The sequence below is a fragment of the Ochotona princeps genome, chromosome 8 (genome assembly GCF_030435755.1).
Source record: "Ochotona princeps isolate mOchPri1 chromosome 8, mOchPri1.hap1, whole genome shotgun sequence".
NCBI lineage: Eukaryota > Metazoa > Chordata > Mammalia > Lagomorpha > Ochotonidae > Ochotona > Ochotona princeps.
Window position 1 is genome coordinate 71377747 of NC_080839.1, and position 26139 is coordinate 71403885.

General features: G+C 40.2%; 1 protein-coding gene across 2 annotated transcripts; it reads right to left on the minus strand.

Annotated features, from left to right (window-relative positions):
- Positions 1-2060: 2060 nt before the first annotated feature.
- Positions 2061-25461, minus strand: GEN1 (GEN1 Holliday junction 5' flap endonuclease). Of its 2 annotated transcripts, XM_058668248.1 has the most exons (13): positions 25113-25461; positions 24322-24505; positions 19678-19854; positions 18450-18560; positions 16412-16485; positions 13089-13180; positions 11453-11603; positions 10747-10783; positions 10587-10667; positions 9572-9702; positions 5828-5889; positions 4093-4236; positions 2061-3623 (listed from the first exon to the last, which is right to left on the minus strand). In XM_058668248.1, exons 1-13 carry the CDS (start codon positions 25394-25396, stop codon positions 2305-2307), a joined length of 2847 nt encoding a protein of 948 aa, XP_058524231.1. In that variant the 5' UTR covers positions 25397-25461; the 3' UTR covers positions 2061-2304. The 2 variants fall into 2 exon arrangements, with proteins under 2 accessions (XP_058524231.1, XP_058524232.1); XM_058668249.1 differs by lacking the exon at positions 19678-19854.
- Positions 25462-26139: the final 678 nt, after the last annotated feature.

Genomic DNA, 26139 nt, shown 5'->3' on the forward strand with positions numbered 1-26139 from the left:
CTTGGTCCTCTGTGGTGGTACTGGGTGTCCTCTGCAGGTTCCGATGGCCTGCCCTTTCCTCCATGTGCACCTGGGTATGCTGTCCACTGCTCCGTCTGAGCCTCTGAGGAGGATCAGCTTTGACACATGCACTCCATGGTCAGATCATGGAACCTGCACTTCTCTTCATCGTTGGGATTCTAGTCCAGTGGTTCAGTTGGTAGGAAATCGCCAAAGAAACCTCATCTGAGGTGATCCCAGACCTGATTCTTGTGTGTGCTTGCGACTACAGGGTTCAGCACAGTCTGTCACCCCAATCAGCTTATGCATATGCTGGTGGTTGCAACTGCTGGGTCAGTTCTAGTTTCCAGTCCTGTCTTCCACACGAAGACACACATGGGTGTTGCAGTCCAGCCTGATTTTGCCCAGCAACAGATCTTTAGCTTTAAGTCTAATTTATCAACCTTTTCTTCGTTGCTGCCCATGAAATGATCCAAAAGCCACAAAGCTCCTGTTTTGTTTTCTTCTAAAAATTGTAGTTTTAGCTCCCACCTTGAGTTCTTAGGTTTATTCTGAGTCCACACAAAATAGAGCCAAAGGCATTTGTTGGAAGTCTCTGATTTCCCCATTGAGTTGTCCTGGTACTCTGGTTGAAAAAAATCAATTGACTATAGAAGTAGTTACAGGATGTGGTTAAGAACTTGCATTTTCTAACACATTGGTCACTCAGCACCATGCCAATTGACTTCATTATGTTGTTAACTTCCATGTTTCTTCCTGTTGTTGAATTTGTGTTTTGCCTGTTCATTGGAGGGGATGATAATCTGCCAGCTTTGCTTTTAGATCAAGGATGGTCTCCCAATGAAACGGCTGAATTTATATTGATAATACTATGCTGGACTCTGCAGGATCCATGACCGCAATGATGGAATTATGACTGGTTATGAGCTGTACTACTGTAAAAATATGGAGGAAATCAATATGGGGGGGGAGGGCTTGGGGGAATCTCAGAGCCTATGGAACTGTGTCATAAAATGAAATAAAAAATCAATTGACTATAAATGTGAATGCAGATTTCTGGACTCCTGCTTCTACTTTATTGATCTTTATGCCAGGATAACACATTGTGATAGGTGAGTGTCTCAGCTACTCAGCGTCCCCTAACCTCCCACATGAACATTAGCGTAAACTGGCCAGTTTCCAGCAAGACATCAGCTGGAATGGATGAAGACTATATTTAATCTGCGGTTCAGTTTAGGGAGTATTGCTATCCTTAAGTCTTTTGATCCATTTATTTAGGTTTTAATTTTAATTTCATCCAGTAATATTTTGCAGCTGTAAAATTTTTATACCGTTTTATTCCCAAGCATTTTATCCTTGTTGATAGTTATAAATGAATTTTCTTAATTTATTATTCACTGTGAATGTACAGAAATACAACAGATTTTGTATACTGTTGTTATATCCTGTAATCTTGCTGAACTCATTTATTGGTTTGAATATTATGATTTTCTTTATATAAGATATGTATCTGTGGCTACAAATTCATTGTCTCCTTTCAAATTTGAGTACCTCACTACAGGTGCAAAACTGATTTCGAATACACAACAAATTAGTACAATAACTAATATTTTATGGTATTAAAATCAATATTGTATATTCGTTTTTAAAACAAGGGAAGTGATACAAAAACAATCAGATCAAACCTTGTCCTGTGGACTGGAGATGTGTAAGCAGCAACTTTCCTACCTGATCCTACTTTCGTCATCATTGCCACCGTGATTTCCATTACATGTGCTGACCAACATCTCTAGTTTCCTGGTGATGCCCAACACAAGGGGGAATACCGTCATCGGGTAGGAAAGAGTACAAAATATCTGCGTATCTGGAAAAACTGTAACTCTCAGGAAAGGTACAATGGAAGATACTGTAACATAATTAAAGAGTTATTCTCTTGAGAACAAGTCAAAATACAGTTAGTGCTTTAAGGACTTGTGGAAGAAGTAAAAATGAGCAAATGGATGAAGCATTGACTATGTCAAGCACTATTCTATTCCTAACACTTTAAAATTATGTAAAAATACTAGAAAGGGCAAAAATATATTTTAAAATGAGACATTATCTGAAGTCTTCACTCCAGGGTTCATCCTTTAAAACCAAACTTTTAAACAACATTTTGAAGTTATAATTTTGATTAAAGAGGCAAAAACATTTTGCGACATATAAAGCCACATTAAATTTTCCTCTCCAGCATTAATGGGACATCTTTCCTCTGCTAATGCACACAATACTTGAATAATACATTATGCTTTGGTATTTCAGATCTCAAATGTTTTGGAACTTGAGTTTTAATCTCTGGGATAAAGGAGGTGGACTGTCCAGCCAAACACCGGAGTTGTGATCCCCTTTCTGATGACATTGGGGAAAACTCAGGAGCTTTTTTCCTGGGCCAGAGGAAGAATCTTCTTCATTTCTAGATGTTTTGAAAGATTTGTAATATTTTTCAGTTTCTTTCATCAACAGTTTAGGATTAGGTAAGTTGTTGTGGTCATTTTCTTTGAATTGGGCTGTGAGATTATTCTGAAAACCATGGTTTATTTTGTTTGTTGAGAACTTAGCTCTCTCAAACACTGGGGTACTTTCGTCATCAGATGAATGTCTCTCAAGGCAAACACTTCTCGGCATTACAGCTTTCTTGGTGGCTGGCATATCAAATTTTCTACTGTGATTTGAAGTTATATTTGGTGGTCCAGCTCTAAATGCTGTTGGATTTTTGTCAGAAAGAGCTGCAGAAGAGGTTATTTCGCAGTTTTCTTGAAGTAGTTGGTCTTTTAACATTTCACTATTTCTGGGTTCATTTTGCAAATGGATTCCTGGAAGATCCTGAGAAAGATGTGGTGAATAGTCAAAACTATTCTTAGTGACACAAGATTCTTTTCTCCTAATTAGGGACAAAGTTTTCAGGTCAGCATCTGGTTGTACATTATTCTGAGGAAATGATGACTTTATCAGTAGTCGTTCCCTTAAAGGCAAATCCTTTAGACATAAATTGGAAATGCTAGAAATGATATGCTCTTCAGAACTAATCTTTTGGAGATCCCAATCCAAAGCTTCATTCATGTTTGAGGCGAACTGCTCTGATTCACATAGTTGTTCTGGGATATTTTCATAAGAATCAGTAGGGGTTGACAGCTCTGCTGTAAGTGTTGACTTTAAATCACAAGAGACAGTGTTCCTTTGAATAGCTGGGGAATTACTGAAAGAAGTGCCTTCCCAGTCAATGGTGCTCAAGTGCAGATCAGCAATTACTGACCTACTGTCGTTTAAGGAATTGTGTTGACCAGCTTCTGAAGTTGGATATTCAGTTGCAGCTTTGTTCTTTTGTTGGGTATCCAAAAGTCTTGGGGAGGATATAAACTGTTCATGGGTATTCAAACAGGAATCATCTTCAGGTAAAAGTAAGTTATTCAATGAGGCAGAGATGGCTTCCTGTGATAATGCAGGAATGGGAAGAATTTCCAAATTCAGCTTGGAATTCTGTTTAGGAAAGATTTCACAAGCGGGTTTTAAAGTCAGTTGTGACTGAACACTCACTGCATCATCCGAGTCTGGTAAATTATTTTTCCTGTGCTTAATTTTCATACCTGTAAAAAAAAAACCATAATTAACATCTACTTTGTTTTCTTTAACTTGGGTTAAAAAACTAGAGTTCAGACTGGAACTCTTGTATCTGAGCGCTTTTTGCCGTTTTTGGGCTCAGTGGATTCCTGGAAATATTACAAAATAGTTCCCTCTGGAAACAATGTTATAATCCAATTGTTTTCTTCACCAAATTCTAAGAAATAAGGATAATGTGTTTATAACACCACATATTAAACATAGCAGCTGCCCAATAATTGGTTGGTTCCATTATCTAACATTTAGTTACATTAGTAGAGATAGAGTGGTTTATTCCCGACGTCTCAGTTTTAAAGAGAAAAGAAGCAAGAGTATATCTACTATGGATTGTAGAGAATTTTCATTGAAATTTGGACAAGATAGAGCAGAACGGAGCAGGTGGATCTTCTACAACATTTGTGTGTTGCATAAATAGCTGTCAAATTAGATACTGACCCCTTTTTTGCTTCCCTTTAATTTCTAACTTCTGTAATTTGTAAACAGCAACAATCTCTGGATATGCTGCTTCAAACAATGATTCTTCTTCGATCGTTAATACAACCGAGTCTCCTTTTTGCCCATCTTCTGTAACGTAATGTTCTGCAAAGTTAAAAACACAGTGAAATAGGCTTATTCACAGATTTAAAAAAAATTCACATGTCCTAGGCAAAATAGTCATTTATAAATGCAATTTGCTATTCTAATAATTTAATACTGTTCCAGATATTTAAAAAAGATTGTATTATTTATTTGAAAGCCTTTTACAGAAAGAGAGTGAGGACAGACAGAGTGAGAGACCTTCCATCCATCAGTTCACTCTCGAGATGGCTGCAACGGCCAGTGGCCAAGAGCTGCCACGGGGTATCCCACCTGGTAGCAGAGGCCTAAGGACTTGGCTATCTGCCTTCTGCAGGCCACCAGCAGGGAGCTGGACTGGAAGTGGAACAGCTGGGACATGAACTGGTGCCCATATAGCATGCCAGCTTCAGGAGCAGTGATGTGATACACTATGTCACAGCCTCAGAATTCATTTTCTCTTGCCTGGCAAGGGTGGGAAGGTGGTCTTTTAAAATTGCCATGCTTCAGAGATTGTAGTAGCATCTAAGAGAATCAAAAATTTTGTTTAGATGAAATTGGTTGGTTTTAACTAGGTAAATGTTAAAATTATAAACAAGGAATGGAATAGGCAGTTTCCTAAAACTTATTTTTTTTTTTTTGTGAAAGAGTCTGAAAACATAGAACTAAAAGGTTCACTAAGATTTTCGGATTTCTTAGGATATGCCCAGTCTTACTTGATTCACAAGCTGATATACAGAAATGAGTAAGGCTGTATCTTAATTTACAGTACATACAGTTTCTTGGTAAGTTTAAAATAGAACCCCCTCAAAAAAAGTTGATCTAAAAATGTTTGTTAGCTCCCACAAGGATGAGAGAGTACCTGATCCTCACTTCCAGAGAGGGAGAGGTAGTGCTAAACTGGGTTACTATCTTGGTATTTCATGAGGCTATGCTAGTTGGTGGGAATGTTCCTAAGCCGTTTATCTTCCTTCTGCCTTCCTGCTTAGAATAGTGTATGTAATTCTTCATGTTTTCACTCTTCAATTAGTTGCAGCTTAAACTTATATTCTCTCACTCATCTAACTGTAACACAATATCATTTCAAAGCCAAAAGGAAATAGATTTGGCTAGCCACTAGGCCATGCTGCTGGGCCGTGGATCTTTTAAAATTTTTAATTATCTGCATTTCACTTGCTTCCAATTTGGATTCTAATTCTGAGTTCACGTTATTCCTGGCATTATAACACAAATAAAGGCAAGCAGGCCTTGGTGAATTCTTATGAAAACTAAACAGAGACGAGAGGAAAAAAAAATCCCAGGTGATTTTCAGCAACCTTTTTTTAGCATCAGTTCTGTAAGTATATAAAATCAGTGACTAGATCATTTATTAAATCATACTCAGATATACAAATGAAAGTATTTCAGCATTATTTTCTTAAGCAAAAAAAAATAAATTTTTGACATTCATCATTTTGACTATTAGTCAAAAGGTATTTAAAATAACCCAGGTACTGAAACTGATCCACAGTTCATGTGTAGAGTTCAATATTTTATGTTACACACACACAATACTTACTATACATAAATGATCAAATGTTATAGACAAAATACTTTGTTTATAGAGAATACATACCAGGCTTTTCCCATGCTATTTCAAAGCAATGAACTCCGTGTCTAATTCGGTTTTTAATAATTCTGAAAAACAAATTCATTTAAATAAGGCCTAATTACATGAGTTATTCAGAAATTTTCAATTTGTACATATAATAATCTAATTTCCTAATCTTCAAGTAAAACTAGCCGAACACAGTACTGCTTAGCTATTTCTTTGCTTAGTTTAAGTGACATTTTAATATTAGGTAAATATTATTTATATCTGCTGTATTTTCTTTCTAGATTAATCCTTACATTATTATGCAGTATTCCATTTTTCAATAAAAATGATTGTTTTGCTAACATTTATCCTTTTACATCACTTCTGTAAATATCAATATGGTAAAGACCTTAGATCACTTGATTTCCAATACAGAACATTAACCTACAAGTGCCGTGTAAGCAAAACATTGCTGAATTATTTACTTACCCAATATAACCTGACTTTTACTAGATGAATTTAATCCACTTAAAGTTACTGTGGTTACAGATGTAGCTGGACTCATTCATACATCTTATTTTACGTTTTTTTCTGTATTAGCCTATGTTTTGTTATTTATTTATTCTTCTGCCTACCTGTATTCCTTTGGTTTGAAAGTTATATTTTTAGGGAATCTCAACGGAACTTGAGCTGTGGTTATGCATCAAGGTGAAGGAATTCACCATGGGGGAAGGGTTTGAGGTGAAGGGGGGGAATCCTAGTACCTATGAAATTGTGTCATGTAATACAATGTAATTAATGAATAAATGAATATTTAAAAAAAAAAAGAAAGTTATATTTTGCTATTTCAGTTGTTCTGGTTTTGAAGACAGAGATTGTATTTCTTTGCTTTCTTCTTTTTTTAAACAATTTATCTATTTTTATTGCAAAGTAAGATACACATAGAAGAGGAGAGACAGAGAGCAAGATCCTCCGTCTGATGATTCACTCCCCAAGTGAGTGCAATAACCAGTGCTGAACCAATCCGAAGTCGGGAGCCGGGAACCTCCTCCAGGTCTCCCACGTGGGTGCAGGGTCCCAAGGCTTTGGGCCGTCCTCGACTGCTTTCCCAGGCCACAAGCAGGGAGCTGGATGGGAAGCGGGGCAGCCGGGATTAGAACCGGCGCCCATATGGGATCCCAGTGCATTCAAGGAGAGGACATTTGCCGCTGGGCCACCGCGCAGGGCCCAGAGACGGTATTCCTGATGGCTACTCTTAGATGATTAGATGCAAACATTGGTAGTTTTAGTTTATCACTTATTATTATCAGTAATTAAATACAATGCAAATATTAATTTTCTAGTTACTTTATCAAATTAGCCTAAAGTTTTTATGCATTTCTAAGCTGACCACTTCTTTTTAACTCCCAGAGCCAGACAGCAAATTTAAGCACTCCACTGTGTAACTCAGGCTTCTACACTGGCAGCTTAATTGCTAAGTGAAACATTTGTCCCTCTAGCTGTGTTTAAAAAATTACCTATTTTCATACCATTTGAAAAGTAGAGGCAGAAAGAAGGGGACAGAAGATCTTCATTTACTGAGGGTTCAATCAAAAATGGTAGGTCTGGGACAGGCCAAAGCTGGAGCCGGAACTCCCCCTTGTGTGGCTGACTAACGGACCTGCTCCCACTAATCAGGAGTTGGGTCAGAAGCAGAGTGGCTAAGACTTAACCAGCACTCTGATGTGGGATGGGGAAACTATAGGCAGTGTTTGACTCTCTGGGCCAAGTGCCTGCACTTCTCTAGCTGGTTTTTCTTTTTTGACTCCTATGCTTTTCTTTTCTTTCATTAAAATCTATTCATTTTTATTGCAAAGGCAGATAAACAGAGAGACAGAGTGAGACAGAAAGATCTTCCATCTGTTGGTTTAGTCCACAAGTGGCTGCAAAGGCCAGAGCTGAGCCGATTCAAAGCCAGGAGCCAGGTGTGTGTAGGGTCCTAGGGCTTTGGGCTCTCCTCTACTGCTTTCCCAGATCACAAGCAGGAAGCTGGATGGGAAGTGGAGCAGCTGGGACACAAAGAGGTGCCCATATGGGATATTGGTAATTGGAAGTGGAGGATTAGCCAATCGAGACATTGTGTCAGGCCCGATACCTATATTCGTTCTTTTTTTTTTTTTTAAAGATTTATTCATTTTTATTGCAAAGTCAGATATACAGAGAGGAGGAGAGAGAGAGAGGAAGATCTTCCGTCCAATGACTCACTCCCCAAGTGAGCTGCAACGGCCGGTGCTGCGCCAATCCAAAGCCGGGAACCAGGAACCTCTTCGAGGTCTCCCACACAGGTGCAGGGTCCCAATGCATTGGTCCATCCTCAACTGCTTTCCCAGGCCACAAACAGGGAGCTGGATGGGAAATGGGGCTGCTGGGATTAGAACCAGCACCCATATGGGATCCTGGTGTGTTCAAGGCGAGGACTTTCGCCACTAGGCCACGCCACCGGGTCCCCGATACCTATATTGTTTATGAAAGCGGCAGGATGGGAATTCTGAAGAAGTCTCAGTACTTTAGGTTCACTGAATTATTTTCTTATGATTATACCTTTTTCTTTTCTATTTTTTTTTCTTTTTTTGCGAAAACGTGTAGATCATGTGGTATAGTTCTCAGCTTACTAGGTTAGAAGGCATAGGCTCTCCATCAGTCCATTATTCATCACTAACTGATTTAACCAGGCTAGCATTCATTGTATTTGTCCATGTTAAAACTATTTTTTTTAATTTGAGCTTCTGCATTGCCTTCTGTGTGATTTGATTATTATTCTTTAATGCACTATTCTTTTGACCAAGTTCAGCTTAGATATATCTATTGCTTTTTATTTCAACAACTATTTTTCTTAAGATTTCTAGTAGTTTATTTCTCACACTTGATCTTAGCCAAAAGGCTGAGAGGCGACTCTAGTAATTCACTTTTTATAAGCAGTCACTTAAAATCATTTCAATTCACTTTTGCTTTATAATTTAACCTTCTGTTCTTATGGACCTGTCTTCCTTTAATTGAGTAGCCTAGCATTCTCCTTGGCAAAAAGATAATGAACAAACTCCAAAATCAAAACAAAAATGCTATTTCATAAAAATTTTTTATGGAACGGACTGAATCTGGAGTGACATAATTCAAGTACTAACAATATGTTTCTTCCTAAGCTGTGCTTTCCCTCCTCACCCCATCTTGTATTTTATCTCTGTCTCCACCTTTACCACTCCGGTCCTTTCTGAGGAGTCTCCACAGGCCTTCTGGCCTTCAGGTTTGTACTGTTAGTTCTCCCCACCCCACCAATCACTCTAGCTCTAAGTCTCCTGAACGGAGCAGGTTAATTCCATCCTAGAGTGAATATTCATAAATAAGCCTGATTCCACAAGCGTCTGCATTTGGGGTCATCTGTCCTTTCACCCTCAGGGATCTACCTCCTGGCTGATGTCACCGCTCCCATCTAGGATTCAAACCTGCTGCCAGCCCTCCACTCACTTGACAGTATTGTTTCTTTTCTTGTCCCAAACAGGTTTCTTGGTAAGCCTATCTGTTTCTATATCCATTTCTATATAATCTATTATTACTATATGCTCAAAGTGAAAAAGCACAAATTTACTACGCTACCTTGACCATAAGCACTGGGTAGACTTCTAATATGATAACAGGCCCTTTCTCCATCTTAGGAACACAGAGCCATGTATTTCCCTATTAAAGACATTAAGAATACTTTGGATCATAAGATATTTACATGAAAAAACAGATCTTTGGTTATATTACCGAACTGGCCGTAGTTGATTAGAGTTCCGTCTGCCAAGCTTTCTTTCTACCATGTCATATCGAGTCAAGAGTACCAGCAATTTCTCACTTGCATAGTGACTGGGCCACTCCATTTTTTCAAGAGTAAATCTCTGTAAATATAATAAAAATGAAAGAGGATTCTGTCATCATTTGTAAATAAACAATGGTTTTTTGGTGCCAATATTCTTTCAGAATGAACATTAAGCTGTATGAGTGAGAAAGTACCCAGAAAGACTGAAGGCAGAAGCACTATATAATAACTCAGCTTAAGGGTTTTTGGTTTTAATGTATTTAAAGGATGTGGGGGGTAAGATACTTAACGTCTTTAAGTTTAGTATCTTCATCCCTGAGTTGAAGACAATGTAAATCACCTCACAGATTAATGAAGACTGAAATTACATACAATGTGTTAAATATAATAGTGCATTTTAAATGTGCAACAAATGTTAGCTGCCATTATTAACGTGTTTGTTGGCAAAGCGAACTATAAACTGTAACTTATTAAGCTATCATGGCAAGCGCTCATATAAATAGTACCATTTACTCCCCACAGTCACTTCCTGAGATATCACCTTCATTTTGAGGATAATAAACGTGGAGGGTCACACCACAAAGGAAGGACTGCCCAGTTTACATCGAGGCACCGACTTCAAGTCTGTGTTTATATGGAACTGCCATCAGCTGCCTTCCACAGTAACAGCTTTGATTCGGATTTCTTGTTTTAAGATTGTTCTCTCCCACCCCAAATATCCCCGGGTACCAGATATTTTTATGAGGTAATTAAGACAGATTCTAAACAACAGTTTGAATGTGATTTTTCTCATAGCCTGCCAGGTGTGGCCATAACCTGATGATTAGAAATCACTGCTGGAAAACAGAGGCCGTCATTACCCATCTGATTTAATTTTCAAGCATATTCTCAGAACAAAGTGAATATCTCAGTTTTCTAAAAAATCGATCTTCCTCCTGCCAACGAGAACTTAATTTCAGATACCTGAAACAGCAACAAATCAGGCCTCTGGGGGCAGATCTTCTTCACCAGTTTATCCTTGTTCAAAAGGAATTCTTCAATGACCTTGATAAAAAGAAAGTAGAAACTGAAGATTCGAAAACTCTTACAAAGTCTCTGAAGTAGTTAGATGATGGGTCATTACCTCTTGGAATGGGAATCCTTCACACTGGCAAGCTTTCCTGAAAACAGACGGAACCCACATTTCATTACCACAGGCAACTGCACAGAGACGTGGATCTCATCTCACCCAATCCCTTCTACTTATTACTAAGGCCTATGGAGTAGCTAAAAGTCATTAAGCTTCTCTTTGATAACTAAATTATGACCTGTGATAGCTTAATCTTTTTTTAAAGATTTATTCTATTTTTATTGCAAAGTCAGATAACAGAGAGGAGGAAAGACAGAGAGGAAGATCTTCCATCCGCTGATTCACTCCCCAAGTGACTACAACGGCTGGTGTTGCGCCGATCCAAAGCCAGGAGCCCGGAGCCTTGTCCGGGTCTCCCACGTGGGTGCAGGGTTTCAAGGCTTTGAGCCATCCTCGACTGCTTTCCCAGGCCACAAGCAGGGAGCTGGATGGGAACTGGGGCAGCTGGGATTAGAACCGGTGTTCATATGGGATCCCAGCACATTCAAGGCGAGGACATTTGCCACTAGGCCACCATGCCAGGCCCGGTAGCTTAATTTTTCAAACAGATTTTAAAAAGAGGATTTATGAAACACGTGACTGATTTAGACATGTAGGGGAAGGTTATATGAAAATTATTCGAGCAGAGGGATATATCTCTATATGTATGTGTATACACACACACACGAACTACTCCGGAAGAACAACAATACAAACTTACTTCTTTATACTTTCCTCGATTCCGGCAGGCTGGCTGTGATGTTGTGTCCGATGCCACTCACAGGGACAGCAGTATTCATCACCATGTGGCTCACAGGACTTACCGCTTTTACATAGTCTGCATCCATTCCGTTCATGATCATCACATGAGCCTTTAAAGCCACAAAGAAATTGTATTTTCCAACTCCCAGAATTACCTTCTAGATACAGCTTTTGCCATTATACAATTTTTTAAAATTAATACTATCTAGCACAGATAGAAGTAGCAGAATTTCAATAGAGGCTGAATATAGAAATACATACCAATGTTAGTCCTTCGGATACTGTTGATACTGAACTATTATTACCACAGGACACTTTTAAGAAAATATTCTGTCAGAAAGTGTTAATGTGTAACTTAAAATTACACATTTCAATAATCAGCAGTTGAAAAATTACATGTTATTAATCGTAAAAAGAAGTGTTATTCACTGTATAGAATAATTTAGGTGGTTTCTTCAATGAGTGTATTAAAAGATCACAGCAACTGATTGCCTTTGCAAGTGTCTCTCACTTGTGTGTAATCATGTTTAAGCTCTGCTTGAGCCACGCACAGGTATGTAAGACTCTGCATGGTGGCTGTGTTGTGCCACAGCACGTTAAGCCACTGCTTGCAATGGCATCAACATGAGTGAGTGACTTTGACTCAGTTCTCTGCTAAGGCATGTGGGACAGCAGTGGACGACGGCTCAGGGACCAGGGCTCCTGCTGCTCCTGCGGCAGAACTGGATGGAACCGCTGATTCCTGCTGTCATCCTGGCTCATCTCGGCTGCTTGGAGCGCTGAGGGAGTGAAACCACAGAGGAACGACCGACCTTTCCTCCTCTCTGTCATTTGCCTTTTTAAAGAAATAAACAAATCTTTTACTAAAAAAGAAAAAAGGAGTACATATTTATGGAGTCCCAGTTCAGTTTCACCTTCAACCTTGTTTTGAGTACATGGAAGAGCGGAGCTGGTGGACATGACCTGAAACTGTCATGTGGAAGGAGTCACAGAAAATGCACGGGGAATCATTTTCCCTCATGAGTTCATCTATCATTTAACAACATCCATGAAACATTAAGTAGACAAAGAATACCTTTCACAAGATGGATTAACAAGCTTAATCTTTGCTCACTGCATATGTTCCATGATATCCTTTTTCACCAAGACCAGTAAAAATCCAAGCTATTTTCAGTAACTGAACATGTACACCATTTCTTCAAACACAGTAAAAAATGCATGACAGGATGATGAAGCATCATTCACACGAACACATACATCAGTGAAATAAAAACACAAAGTCTTCCAGTAAGACTTAGAAGTAGAATGTTCTTAAGTGATATGTCTAAACCGACAACATGGTAACTTTAAGATGTAAGTAATTAAGTCTCAGACTTTCAAACATTGTGTCACGTTATTTCATTCAACACAAAATTGAGTATATTATGTATAAATAATATGATTTCTGGGTGTAAAGCTTTCTCAATCTTGGGGAGAAGACAGCGCAAAAGTCTCCATGGTGCTACTAACAGGGATTTGTAAAAAGTATTGAGAACAGGGATGAAAATGTGCTTACCAGACACCAATAACTAGATATGTTTTCTATATTTGCTTACCTGGGTGGGAACACAGCGAGCAATGAGCTGGTTTTCTAGTGACTGCTGCTTGTGGACTGGTGTGAGATGATTTTTCATTCCATTGATTAAACCTTTAATAGAAAGTGGATGAGAAAAAAAAAAGTTACAAAAATGCCGGGTTCTCAAACGTCAGGCTAATTCCTGTCACCTGCCTAATGATTCTTCCTCTGGCAACAGTTAAAGTTGATGGCTTAATCTTATGAAAACTCTGCATTTAACATCACAAATGTCAAATGTAGCCCTATATGCCTGTACTGTGGTGCAGTGGATAAATCCCTCCCTGTGTTGCTGACATGCCATGCAAGCACCATTTCATGTCCCAGCTACATCAATGTGGCTCCCAGCTAATGACCTCAAAAGACCAGCAGAAAATGGCCCACGTGTTTGAGTCCAGGCCATCCTAGTAGGGGACCTTGATGAAATTCCTGGCTCTTGGCTTCAGCCTGTCTCAGCTCTTGTAGTTGTGGCCATCTAGGGAATGATACAGCAGTTGGAAGAGCTCTCTCTTTAGTGTTAACTTTAAAATATCTAAATAGGGTCCGGCGGCGTGGCCTAGCGGCTAAAGTCCTCGCCTTGAAAGCCCCGGGATCCCATGTGGGCGCCGGTTCTGGTCCCGGCAGCTCCACTTCCCATCCAGCTCCCTGCTTGTGGCCTGGGAGGGCAGTTGAGGATGGCCCAATGCATTGGGACACTGCACCCGCGTGGGAGACCTGGAAGAGGTTCCTGGTTCCCGGCTTCGGATCGGCGCGCATAGGCCCGTTGCGGCTCACTTGGGGAGTGAATCATCGGACGGAGGATCTTTCTCTCTGTCTCTCCTCCTCTCTGTATATCTGGCTGTAATAAAATGAATAAATCTTTAAAAAAAAATAAATAAAATATCTAAATAAATTTTTTAAAAAATGACCCCAGTATGGTGGTATAACAAGCTACTCCTACTCCTGCAAGTGTCAGCATCCCATACAGCGCCAGCTCATGTCCTAGTTGCTCTACTTCCAATGCAGCTCCCTGCTTGTGGCCTGGAAAAGCAGCGGAGGATGGCCCAAAGCCTTGGGACCCTGTAACCCACGTGGGAGACCTGGAGGAAGTGTTTGGCTCCTGGCTTAGGCTTGGCTCAGCTCTGGCCACTGTGGCTATTTGGAGAGTGAACTAGAGGATGCAAGATCTGTCCCTCTCTGTAAGAAATATGCCTTTCAAATAAAAATAAAATAAATCTTTAAAAAACACTGTGGCCCCAAAGACAGAGAATCTCGAAAGAGGAGAGAATGTGTATACGTGTGGGTACCTATATATTCATACATGTCCCTATAAATGTATGGATATGTATTCGTTTAGTCTGCTCCTACTAGACAACAATGTATGGAGCGCATTATTTGTGTATCTTCTCTATTTTTATCTCTTTTGGGTGTGCTGGGTGTTCACCATGTAGATGTACATTTCTCCTTATCAGAAGGAAGAATGAATGATGCAGAAAACAAAGTAATGCATTAAGCTCCTCAGTAAGCTGTTTAAAAATCTACATAATTTGAATATCATTTCTTATTCTCTTATGCAAATAACAAAGCATTACCTGTTAAATGAACAATTTTAAGAAAAACGTGTATTACCATAAAGATTTCCACCACAGAGATTCTAATTTCACTTTGGTGAAAGACCCAGGATAATAGAAAATCTACAAGCCACAATTAGGAATTAATCATAAGACCTGAAAATTTTCATTATGTTTTTCAACTTACATAAGTTAAAGTTTTAATAAAAAGCTAAATTATCTCTTCAGTTCACTGCACAGTATTTGCTACTTGGAATTACTATTTAGCTGCTAGAGTTTCTGAAGTATTAGCTACAAAGCAAGTACAAGTTTGCTAAAATTCGCATTAATAATCTCTGGAAAAAATAACAGGTTTTCAAAATTAAAATTAAATACAGGAAAAGTCAGTCTAAATGAATATAATCAGAATAATACATAGTTACAAAAAGGAGTATAATTTCTTGTTTTCAAGTGTTAGGACAATCACTTATTTAGGCTGATGGCAGTGCATGTTTTCTGAACCCATTTCAAGAAGGACGGTTTGGAAACAGCCATGTCCCAGTTTTGCTTTTCTTCATGTAAGTGTTCACAATTTCCACGTGATTGCTTAACTCACACTTTCCCCAAAGTACACCTTTTCTGTTGGCTTTGGCACAGTGACCACTGACGACAATAACTGATGTGTTACGGAAATCGTAGATCAGTGGTTTCACGGCTGAAACGGAAGCGTGACAGGGAAGAGGTCAGCGATGCAACACCCTCCCTGGCTGTTCCATCCTCAGCGGCCACTCACCATGTCCACCTGACCACCTGACCACCGGCCACCTGACCACCTGACCACCGGCCACCTGACCACCTGACCACCTGACCACCGGCCACCTGACCACCTGACCACCTGACCACCGGCCACCTGACCACCTGACCACCGGCCACCGGCCACCTGACCACCTGACCACCGGCCACCTGACCACCTGACCACCGGCCACCTGACCACCTGACCACCTACTACCTGACCACCTGACCACCTGACCACCGGCCACCTGACCACCTGACCACCTGACCACCGGCCACCTGACCACCGGCCACCTGACCACCTGACCACCTGACCACCGGCCAAGGGTCCTATTTCCTAGTTCCCAGTTCCCTTCTTGTTTTAATTGTACACCTACTGTCATTGATACAATGTTTAGAAATCATTGCTTTCATCAAGTACACATAAATCACGGGTTTCTGAGTGGAACAGCACAGTTAATGAAGTTCACACACTTTGTCTTCAACCCTCTAACTGCACAGTTTAAACGAATCAGAATGTATCAATGAATGTACAACAATGGAAGCGACAATTGTGATCATGTGCTCCTGATTATGTCACACATTTCACTTACAAAAAGTAAATATAATATCAAAGTGTTACATGCAAAATTATTTCTTATCTGGTTGGTAAGACAGTATAAAGGAGTGTGCAGCAAAATGTCCACGGTTACAAATAAATGAGTCTGACACTGCACTGAGTGTTCAGCAAACCGATAATACATTTAAAAAAACACAATGTGAACTAGGATTTATATCTTCATTGTTTCTCGGGAAAACTTACGTAAAAATAATTTTAAATGAAAATGTTAGTTTGAAATTATAATTGTACCATACAATACAATAAAATTATATGTACTATCTTTTAATACATGTATTTTTGAAATACAATTCTTTCTATAATATTTACTTTTAGATTCAACAAGAATAAAAGTCCATTGCACAAGAAGAAGCAATTTGCAGTTACCTCTGAAGTAAACTCTGTCCTTTCAAAGTCTGTATAAGTTTTAACGCCTTTTCTTTTCCAACTCCAGGGACTCCCTTTCGGAAAATGGTGGGAAAAAATCAGGATAGTCACTAAGGTAAGTTTATAAGTAAAGTATGTTACATGAATTAAGCTAAAAACTGTACATATCAAAGAATGGATAACTAAAATAGTAGGAAAAATATGCAAGATAGTAACAGTAAACAAAATTTGTACAATAAGTGATATGACTGGGATTTGCAAATTAAATAACAATTACACTGTTAAGTTTATATAGGCAGTAAATTCAGAGAGTTATATATTAATTCACTAACAATGTTTATTGTAAAGGAGGCAAGGATATAGCTTTAGAAGGCTTTCTCTTACTATGTTAATTACTTTGAGAATATTAAATATTAAAATATTTATCATCTTTTTAATCAGGAAAAAGCACATTCACTTAATTATACGAACATTTAATATTTAAAGACCTAGACATCAGAAGAATTTCAAGTTAAATCTTGAAAATAAAAGCTTACTTTAAAAAGCAGGAATTACCAACAAACTTGCCCTTATATTAGCACTTAGCTATATCTGAAATATCCTTAGGACAGATTATGGAAGTATCCAATCATAAAAATCTTCAAGCAGAGGAGGCTGGCACCGTGACGTAGTGAGCCCAGCCTCCACCAGTAAGCTCCAGCATTCCATATGGGTATCGGTTTGAGTCCTGGCTACTTCACTTCCTATCCAGCTATCTGCTTATGGAGTGTAAAGCAGTGGAGGATAGCTCGAGTCCCCTGGCCCCTGCACTCATGTGGCACACTAGAAAAAAGCTCCTGGCTTTGCTTCAGTTCAGCTCCAGCAACTGTAGCCATTTAGAGAGTGAACCAGGAGACAGAAGATCTTTCTCTACTCTTCCTTCTGTAACCCTGCCTTTCAAATAAAAATGAAACAAACCTTCAAAAAAAAAGCCTTTGAATAGAGCAGTGTGAAGAGCAGTTTCAGTTACAAAAGAAACAGAACCAAAGAGGGTAGGGCTGATGTTTGATATCAACATTATCATAGTAGAAGCTGGTTTCTGCGAAGTTAAGTCAGCCAATTTTTCTTAAATTCTTCAGTCTGTTTCTAGATTTTAAGCATGATATGACTACCTATGGGAGAAAGGGTTCTTCTACTGAAAATAGTTAAAATAAAATATTGGTTTTGTATTAATATTGTTTTCCTGCATTCTTTTCTTACTTATTCAAAACAAACTGATTTACTTGGTCATTGATGGCATTAGAAAGTAGGGTTCATACATTTACTATCCTACAGTTCTTGCCTTTCCTCTAGGCCCATGCAGAAACAAAAATTACATAACCACTTTTCTTCTTACTTCTCCTGGGGACAGAGGTAAATGAGATTTGCAGGGATGCCAAGATGAGCAGCAGGGAGGCAGCAATGGTATGACTTAGTGTGGCCAGTCACTTTCTGCTTTGAACACTGCACTGAGGGAAATGCGCCTGTTCTGATTGTTAATCACTCATCTATTATTCTCACTTGTTGGAGAGCACTCTATTATGCATCTTAAATTAATAAATAAAATATGTGCATGAACAAAATCAGTACAATGCTGAGAGCCATGCTAGTGTGTGTCTTACTTCAGCGCTCAAGTTTCTTAGCAACAGTAATAACAGCAGTGAGCATGTGCAACAGCTGGAAAGCGACAATGGACACTTGAAAACTAAAACGAAGTAAAACAGTGATGGAAACTAAACAACACAAGAGCAGAAAGACGTTCCTTTTTCTTGAAAAGGGTAGTTAGGCATGAATGCGAATTTTTTCATCTAGAAAGATTTATAGAGAGCCAAGCTGTGGTGTACTTGTTTGGCTCTCATTTATAATCAGTGTCACTAGTTGGCTTTTTAATGCCATCTGAAATGTTTCAGCTACTGTTGCTACGCCTAAAATTCTCTTTGACATCGTTTTAGATGTGACCATGTTCTGTTCACATCTGTCCAGCATGTGTCCACAAGATGTGTCTACCATTTGAGCTCACCTCCGGGAGATAATCACAGCCGAGAAGAACCGCCAGTCCAACCAGAGTGTCCCTGTCCAAGCCCAGCTTATCCTTGATAGATGTCATGGTGTAACAATCAACGTGGGGGTCCTACAGAAAGGACAGATTTCATCTTCTCAAAGAATTTATCCAAAACAATTACAAAAGGCAATTTTTCAAATGTTTAATTTACAAACATTTACAAATTTACAAATGGAAATTAAACCATAGTTCCCAAACTGGTTTAACCCATAAACCCCAGTAGTTATTTTTCCCTCTCTATGTTCTTTCGGTGCCTGAAAGGCAAACTTTTATCTGATGAAATGAAGCACTACAAATATAATACAGGAAGTAAACATTCCCTATAAATACATCACTAAAAGTTATCTTAGGAGTAGCTTCGTACTTAATCTTACAAAAGCATTTTTGATACATATATACTAACATATCTGACTTCCTACAGCTTGTGTAACAGTAGCAGTAAAAAAGGTATATTTTGATGCAAAATTTTTAGAAATCCATGCATACTTTTTCACAATCACACATTTTCCATAAACTTTTTGTATTTGTTAACTATCGTTTTTAAAGTAAGAGTAAATTCGTATAAAAATACTACTTGGCAACACCTCCTCCCGTGAGTATGTGGCTAACACTGCCCTTTTAGCGAGTGCTGAGGTCACACTGTGTGAACTCAGGCAGCACTTCCCAGTGGGGATGCCATTGGCAATCGGGGAGGGGTAACAGTGTGGTAGTCAGCTCACTTGGCTAAAATTCACCAGAGGTCCAACCCTGAATGGTCACAATCCAATCGCTTCCTGGCAGAGCCTCCTTGATTGGCCACCATGAGAGTAACCAACGAGCACCTGAGTGGCTTGGCAGATTTTGTAATTAATGATGCCACAAGAAATGTCCTTAAATATCTCGCAGGTGTTTTTGAGGATAAAACACCAACGCTGGACGTTCTGAATCAAACTACTCCGTTTCTTATGTAATTTTGTGATATATTATTGAAGCAGATTTAGAACTGAACCATGTGAAACAAGTCGCGCCCTGAGGAGAAGGATCCACAGGTGCAACTGCATTTTTAATAAGCAGTCAGGATCTGATTCAGCGACTGCTACGTGCCAGGTATTATAAGCATTGTTACATGCATTATTTCATTTAATTAGCCCATTCATTAACAGGCAATTTGTGAATAAATTCTGAAAACGAAGCAGGAACAAGCTACCTTTGCATTCATAGTGAAATTCCTGTAAACGGTCTGGGCCCCATAGAGGAAAGCGTCTCCGTCGTTGGTAAAGCAGCCGTCTGCCTGGCCCGCTGCGTTGAGGTGGGCGCACATGGCTTCCGCTTCCCCGGTCGCCTGAACCCAGGGCACTCCTAGGCACTCCAGCAGATCCAGACACTGAGGGAAGCAGGCACAAGCCATCACAAACTTGCTTGTTAATCTCATCAGCTGTTTGCCTTGGTTCTAAATTACAGCCATTAGCTACGGAGGGGTTTTAAAAACTGGCAAATGTATCCCTGATGGCACCAAGGAATGGCTGCTAAACTTTCAGGAATAATAATAAAAGTATTGTGGGTATCTTTTCCTATTTCATCTTGTAGAGGAAGGTACTGAAATATTCCAAGTGATAAATTTGGCTGTGATTTGCTTCACAATCATATGGGAGACGGGAGCAGCAGGGGCCCAGATGAAATGAGAGGGGTTGAGAGTCGGCAACTGTTTATGACTAGTCACTTTTCTATTGATTTAAATTTTTCCATAACAGAAATTAAAATTGCTTTTAAAGATTCATTTTTTCTTTGAAAGGTAGAGTTAGAGAGAGGAGAAATTCACTCTGTGGCAAGGATCTAGTAGCCTCTTTCTGGGTCTCCTACATGGGGGCAAGGACTGGGGCCATCCCCTGCTGCCTTCCTATGGCATAAGCAAGAAGCTGGGTAGCAAGTGGTATAGTGAGGACTAGAACCAGCGCCCTTATGCGATGCCAGCACAGCAAGCAGGATTAACCTTTTGAGCCACTGGGCAGGACCCAACAGTTAAAATTTCAAGTCATATTCCATTTTCATTGCTTTGTTCAATATTCTGTCTTTACAGTTGAAAATATCTTTAAATAATAATTGATCAGACTGAAATCAATCAACTGAAATGATAATGATTTTCTTACAGGATACTCTTGTAAAGTTCAAGTAACTATCCAAGTGTGGCTTGAGGGTTTTCAGTTGTCTGTTTCTCACCTGACCTGAACTGTTCAATAAGACCTTCACACTGTGGGAAACAGGTCAGGTGTCTTCCTGGGAAGTCAAATGTTATCCAGGGGATTATATTATTGGACTGCTATCTACGAAATTTGTTTTCTTTGGGTTGATTCTAGCCAGTGGAGTAGGCTGCAGCTTAGCATTCGTCTTACTGCATTCTGTCTTGTTTTTCTCTCCCTGCTGGAGCGTACTGATTAAGTGAGTGCGCTGGCGAATACGGTATTTACTTGCAGTTTCTGGAAAATGACAAAAATAAATCTCTTGTTCTGACTGATTAATCACTTGCATTCTTCATTACATAATAAAAATTCCTGCCTGATATCACCCAAGGTGAGCAGAATTCAAAAGGAAAAAGTAACATGTTGAGAAACCTTTCGGGGGCCAGCACTGTGGCAAAGTAGGTTAAGCTGTTGCCTACAATGCCTGTATCCCATATCAGAGTGTAGGCTTGAGGCCCAGAATCTCTGCTTCCAATCTACCTTCCTGCAAATTCAGATGGGGAGAGCCTCAACGCTGATCCAAGCACTTTTGCCCGTCACCCACAATGGAGACCAAGGTGAAGCTCCTGGCTCCTGGTTGGCCTGGCCTGCTGAGGCTGCTACAGCCTTTTGGGAAGTGAACCAGTGAATGGAAGATCTCTCTTTCAGTCTCTCAGTCACTGACTTTCACATAAATCTACAAAAAAAATTACTTTTCCAGACTCTGGCCAGGAGACTGAAGGGATAACAGTTCTTCCTGTCTTTTCTGTTTTAAAGATTCAATGACAGAGAGGCAGAGACAGAGAGAGATCTTCCACCCACTGCCGATTCTTTCCCAAAGTCTCTGTCATGGATGTGATTGAGTTGGGCGGAGGCCACGAGCCAGGAGCTGTATCCGGGCTTCATTTCAGGGCTCAAGCAGTTGGCCACCATCTCCTGCTTTCCCAGGCTGCTAGCAGAGTTGAATAGGAAGCAGAGCAGCCGGAAACCAAAGTGGTGCCTATGTGGCACGCAGGCACTTCAGGTGGCAGCTTTCCCCACCACACCGCAGTCCCAACCTGAGACAGTTTTCTTAAAGCCCTGCTTGACCTTACCCCTAGACAAGAATTATCCCTTCCCAGGAAGCTATTTCTGTTGCTAGTGCTATCTGTCATTACAACTGGCTTGAAACATCCAGAACAGAAGCAGTGATACGGCTGGTTGCAATTTTTCCTTATCCTACATGTTGGGTAGAGGTGGCGCTGGAGGGTGATTAACTTAGGTTTTTCATGCTTACCCCTACGAGATGGCAATGCATTAGGAGGAAGTGGGACCTAGTAACAGAAAAAATGAAAAAGAGTAGGCCTCAGAGCACCACACTAACTGCATATGCAAATGGGAATGGAAGAACGTTACGAACACGATGCGGTCCAGGGACAGCTGCAGGGAGACAGGAAACACTTTAGGCCAAATATTCTCTCCAACTACTGACAGTTATTAATTAAGATCCAATATTCACTAATGGAAACCTTTTTTGTTTTTGAAGGGAAGGGAAAGGAAGAGGCGGAGGGAGGGAGGAAGGGGGAGGGCTGGGAGGGTGAACAGAGCAGGAGAGAGACAGGCTGACAGACACAGCTAGAGATCCCACCTGCTCCTCCACTCTCCACACGCCACAAGAGCAGGGCCAGGGCCGGCTCAGCTGGGAACTCGGCGCTCAACCCAGGTATCCCGTGTGGATCAGGGACCCAACCATCCCAGAGCACATAACCAGAACTGGAGTCAGTACTGACAGCTTGTGCCTCAACTGCTAGGCCAACGCCTAGCCCCAAAGCTATGCTTAAAGGTCACGCAAGGACAGAAAATAAAAAAATGTTTAGAAGAAAATAAACCATTGATTTATAGGATGCCTGTTAAAATTCAAATTTCACTAATGTAGAGGAAAACTGGAAAGTAAATATAAACAAATATATTCTTGATCTACAAAAGTAAAAATGAGAACTTTGAAAGATAAGCAAGTAAAAGATAGAACACCTATCTGAAAGCAGTAAAAAAAATCAGGTGAAATGCTTCCCCTTCCTGGTTTTTCATACTAAAAAAAAGTGACTCTCCTAACATTGTTGTTGATGCACTAATATCATGTATTTCAGGCCCAGTACAGTAGCCTAGTGGCTAAAGTCCTTGCGTTGTGAGCCGGGATTCCATGTAGGTGCCGGTTCTTGCCCTGGCAGCCCAGCTTCCCATTCAGCATCCTGCTTGTGGCCTGGGAAGGCAGTTGGAGATGGCCCAAAGCCTTGGGACCCTGTACCGGCGTGGCAGAAGCAGAAGAGGTTCCGGGGTGCTGGCTTTGGATTGGCTTAGCTCCAGCCACTGTGGTTGCTTGAGGAGTGAATCAGCAGATACAAGATCTTTCTCTGTCTCTCTTCTTCTCTGTATGTCTGACTTTCCAATAAAAATAAATCATAAAAAAAAGAAATTATGTATTTCATTTCCATAGTGATAGACGGTAATGACTAAGAGCTATAAAATCATCCTAAAACTTTGGTCTTCCAATCCTACTTTGGAGAAATGTGTCTGAAATCACACGTCACAAAGGAAAGCTATGTACACAGAAAGTGTTCACCTTCATGTGTAGCACAGAAAAATCAAAAGGCAGCACGTGCAGTCACAGGCTTGATGAACAGCCTTGCCCAACAACCTTGCCCAAGCACACCTGCCATAAGCCACGATTCTGAACAGAGGAATGGGTACATGATACAGTAAGCGCAAAGACAAAGATGAAAACTACTGGTGCAATACTATGACAACTCTAAAGTCTATTTTAAAAGAAACAAATTCAATAATAGCAGTTCTCTACTATATTATTCACTGCATTTAATTACAGATCTTTCTTTAATAAAAACAGACAAATCCATAATATTATATAAATTTGATAATTATTCTTGAAAATCATAAGCCCTGAAGTAAGGCAAATATGTTTACTATGTACAATTCCGAGTGGGTAAATCACACATTAATGAGATCCTAAGTATTCTGGGCAGTTTGCAAGTGTACCCTGACAAGCCCTGACTCCGTACTAGTTGCTTTAGATGGTTCTCCCTAATCCTTATCATATCCCTGAAGAGCATTATTATCCTCTTTTCACAGACTGGGAAATGAAGTAGACAGGCTAAACATCTTAGTCAGTGTCTCCTTTTTCAGTTGTAACCAAGAGGACATGGGCACTTAGAAACTTAGATGTTCCATTCTAAGACAGAAGTTTCCTCTCTCTACTCAGGTTGGATGTGTTTCTGCAGTAAGGCCAGAGAGCACTGGCGATGACAGGAACAGCTGTTAGGCGCAGAGGTGAGGCTGCAGCCTCAGACTCCTGCATTCTGAGTCGGAGCTGTGCCTCTGATCCAGTGTCCTGGGAGAAAGCAGCTGATGGCCCAAGTTTTCGGTTCCCTGCCACTCCTGTGGGAGATCCTTGGCTCCAGGCTGTGGCCTGGCCCAGCCCTGGCTGTTGTGTGCACTGAAGCAGCAAACCAGCAGATTTGTGCTTATTTCTGGCTGTCTCTTTGCCTTTCAAGTAAAATAAAAAATGATTTTAAAAATCACCCATTAGTAGAGTACAACGTATTCTATGAATCAGAATTGTTGAGTCCATTCTGAAGGCTTACCTCTTGTAAAACCAGCTTAAAATGTGATCTCTCCATTTTCTGAGACGTTTTACCAGAAGGTCCATACCGAATTTGATTCCTCTTGTTTATGACATCAGCTTTTAGCCTTGGTGGCTCTCCTTCCATAACAAACACTAATTTTACATCCATTTGTGTTAAATAGGAGATACGAAAAAACAGGTTTCTAAAATGTATAAATCAGCAATATATTAATCATTATAACTCACAGTAAGTCAAGGTAACATTACGATGTAAAGGTAAGAACAGGCTAATACCAAAAACATGACATGGGGGAACTCTAAGTTACCATCTGGCTGAGCAGAACACAGGTTCCTGTGCTTTTAGAGAGAGAGAGTGACTGTCATTTCCGCTGCTCTATGGAAGACAGAGGAGGGGAGGGAAAATGTGGGAAGAAGGCACTGTGCAACCCTGACCAAGGAACAAGGCTGATCAGCCTGAGCTGTTGGCTCTTCAGCAAGTAGACTTTGTGAACACAAAGGATAGCCTAGAAGTAGAACTGGCAAGACTTAGCGAGGGAGTGGCTGTGGGGAGTGGGCAAACCAGGAGACAGCGGCTCCCAATGTCCAGCCATTGGTGATGGAAGCAGCCTGGTGGACATGTTACATAGGAGAAAGGAGTATGGATGTCATGGAGCCAAAGATGCAAACCCTGAGTTAACACAAGGTGGCAGATCTAGATACCTTACATGTAACTGAAGTTATCAAAATGCAAAAGAACAGCCTCAGTGTGCTTCCACAATTTACACATCAACAGTCCAAGGCTTACTGTACCTGAGGTGGGGCTTCAGGACAGTTCCAATCATTTTTTTGACTGCCTGTGCTTCACACACCCAGAGGCTCAGATCAACTGCAATGGTTTTCCCAGCAAGCTCCTTTAGGTCCACGTGTTCCTTAACAGGCTCTAGAATTTGCCACAGGTCATTCACTCCCATGGTGGTGATAATCTGCTGTAACACAACACACTGTGAAAAGCTCAGAATAAGAGGTGGTCTGGGTAACAGAGCATTTTTCTTATTAGTTGGCTTTTCAAAATGAACCAAATTAATCCAAAACATTAAAAATGTTGTAACTGGCTTTGCTCCAGCTAATGACAGGAGCACACAAATGCAGAAGCAGATAGGAAATGCAGGAATCAGCGCTCGCTTCGGCAGCACATATACTAGAAAATGCAGGAATCTGTCAATCGTTTTTTTTTCCTACTTGAAATTTACTCCTGGAGTTACCTATCTAAACAAAATGTTCTAGTCTTTGATAATAATCAGGAGAAGCAAAACAGAATGGAAAACCAAAAGCAAGCTAACAAGGAAACAAGTTAAAGGACAGCCCCAGAATGCTAGTGGGGGGAGGAAAGGGGTGGAAAAGCAGGGGGGCACAAACAAGGGACAAGGAAGCACAGGGAGGAAGTGTTTTTAAAGAAGCATTAGATTCTTACGTTACAAAGTCACATATGTTCATTGTGAAAAAATGAAAGGAAGCTTTAAACTCCGCCACTGTTACCTGCCTTGATATTTTCTCTAGGTCAGTTTTTCTCATTAAACATTTATATGATTTCCTTGTCCTTTGTTTTTGGTTGATAATGCTGGGAGCTAGAGTTTGCAGTGAAGATGGAATCCGGCTGTACAAATGTAATCCAGATCATTATCCTCTCGAAGATGGTCCCTGTTCACCCCAAAAGCACAAGGCAAGAGACAAAAATAAGTTAAAAAGCTCTCAAGTCTATGCAGAAACCTGGTGCGTAACAAGCGCTGTGCTGTCTGTTCCTTTTAATACTCATTTTACATTTTTCCAAATTTTAGGT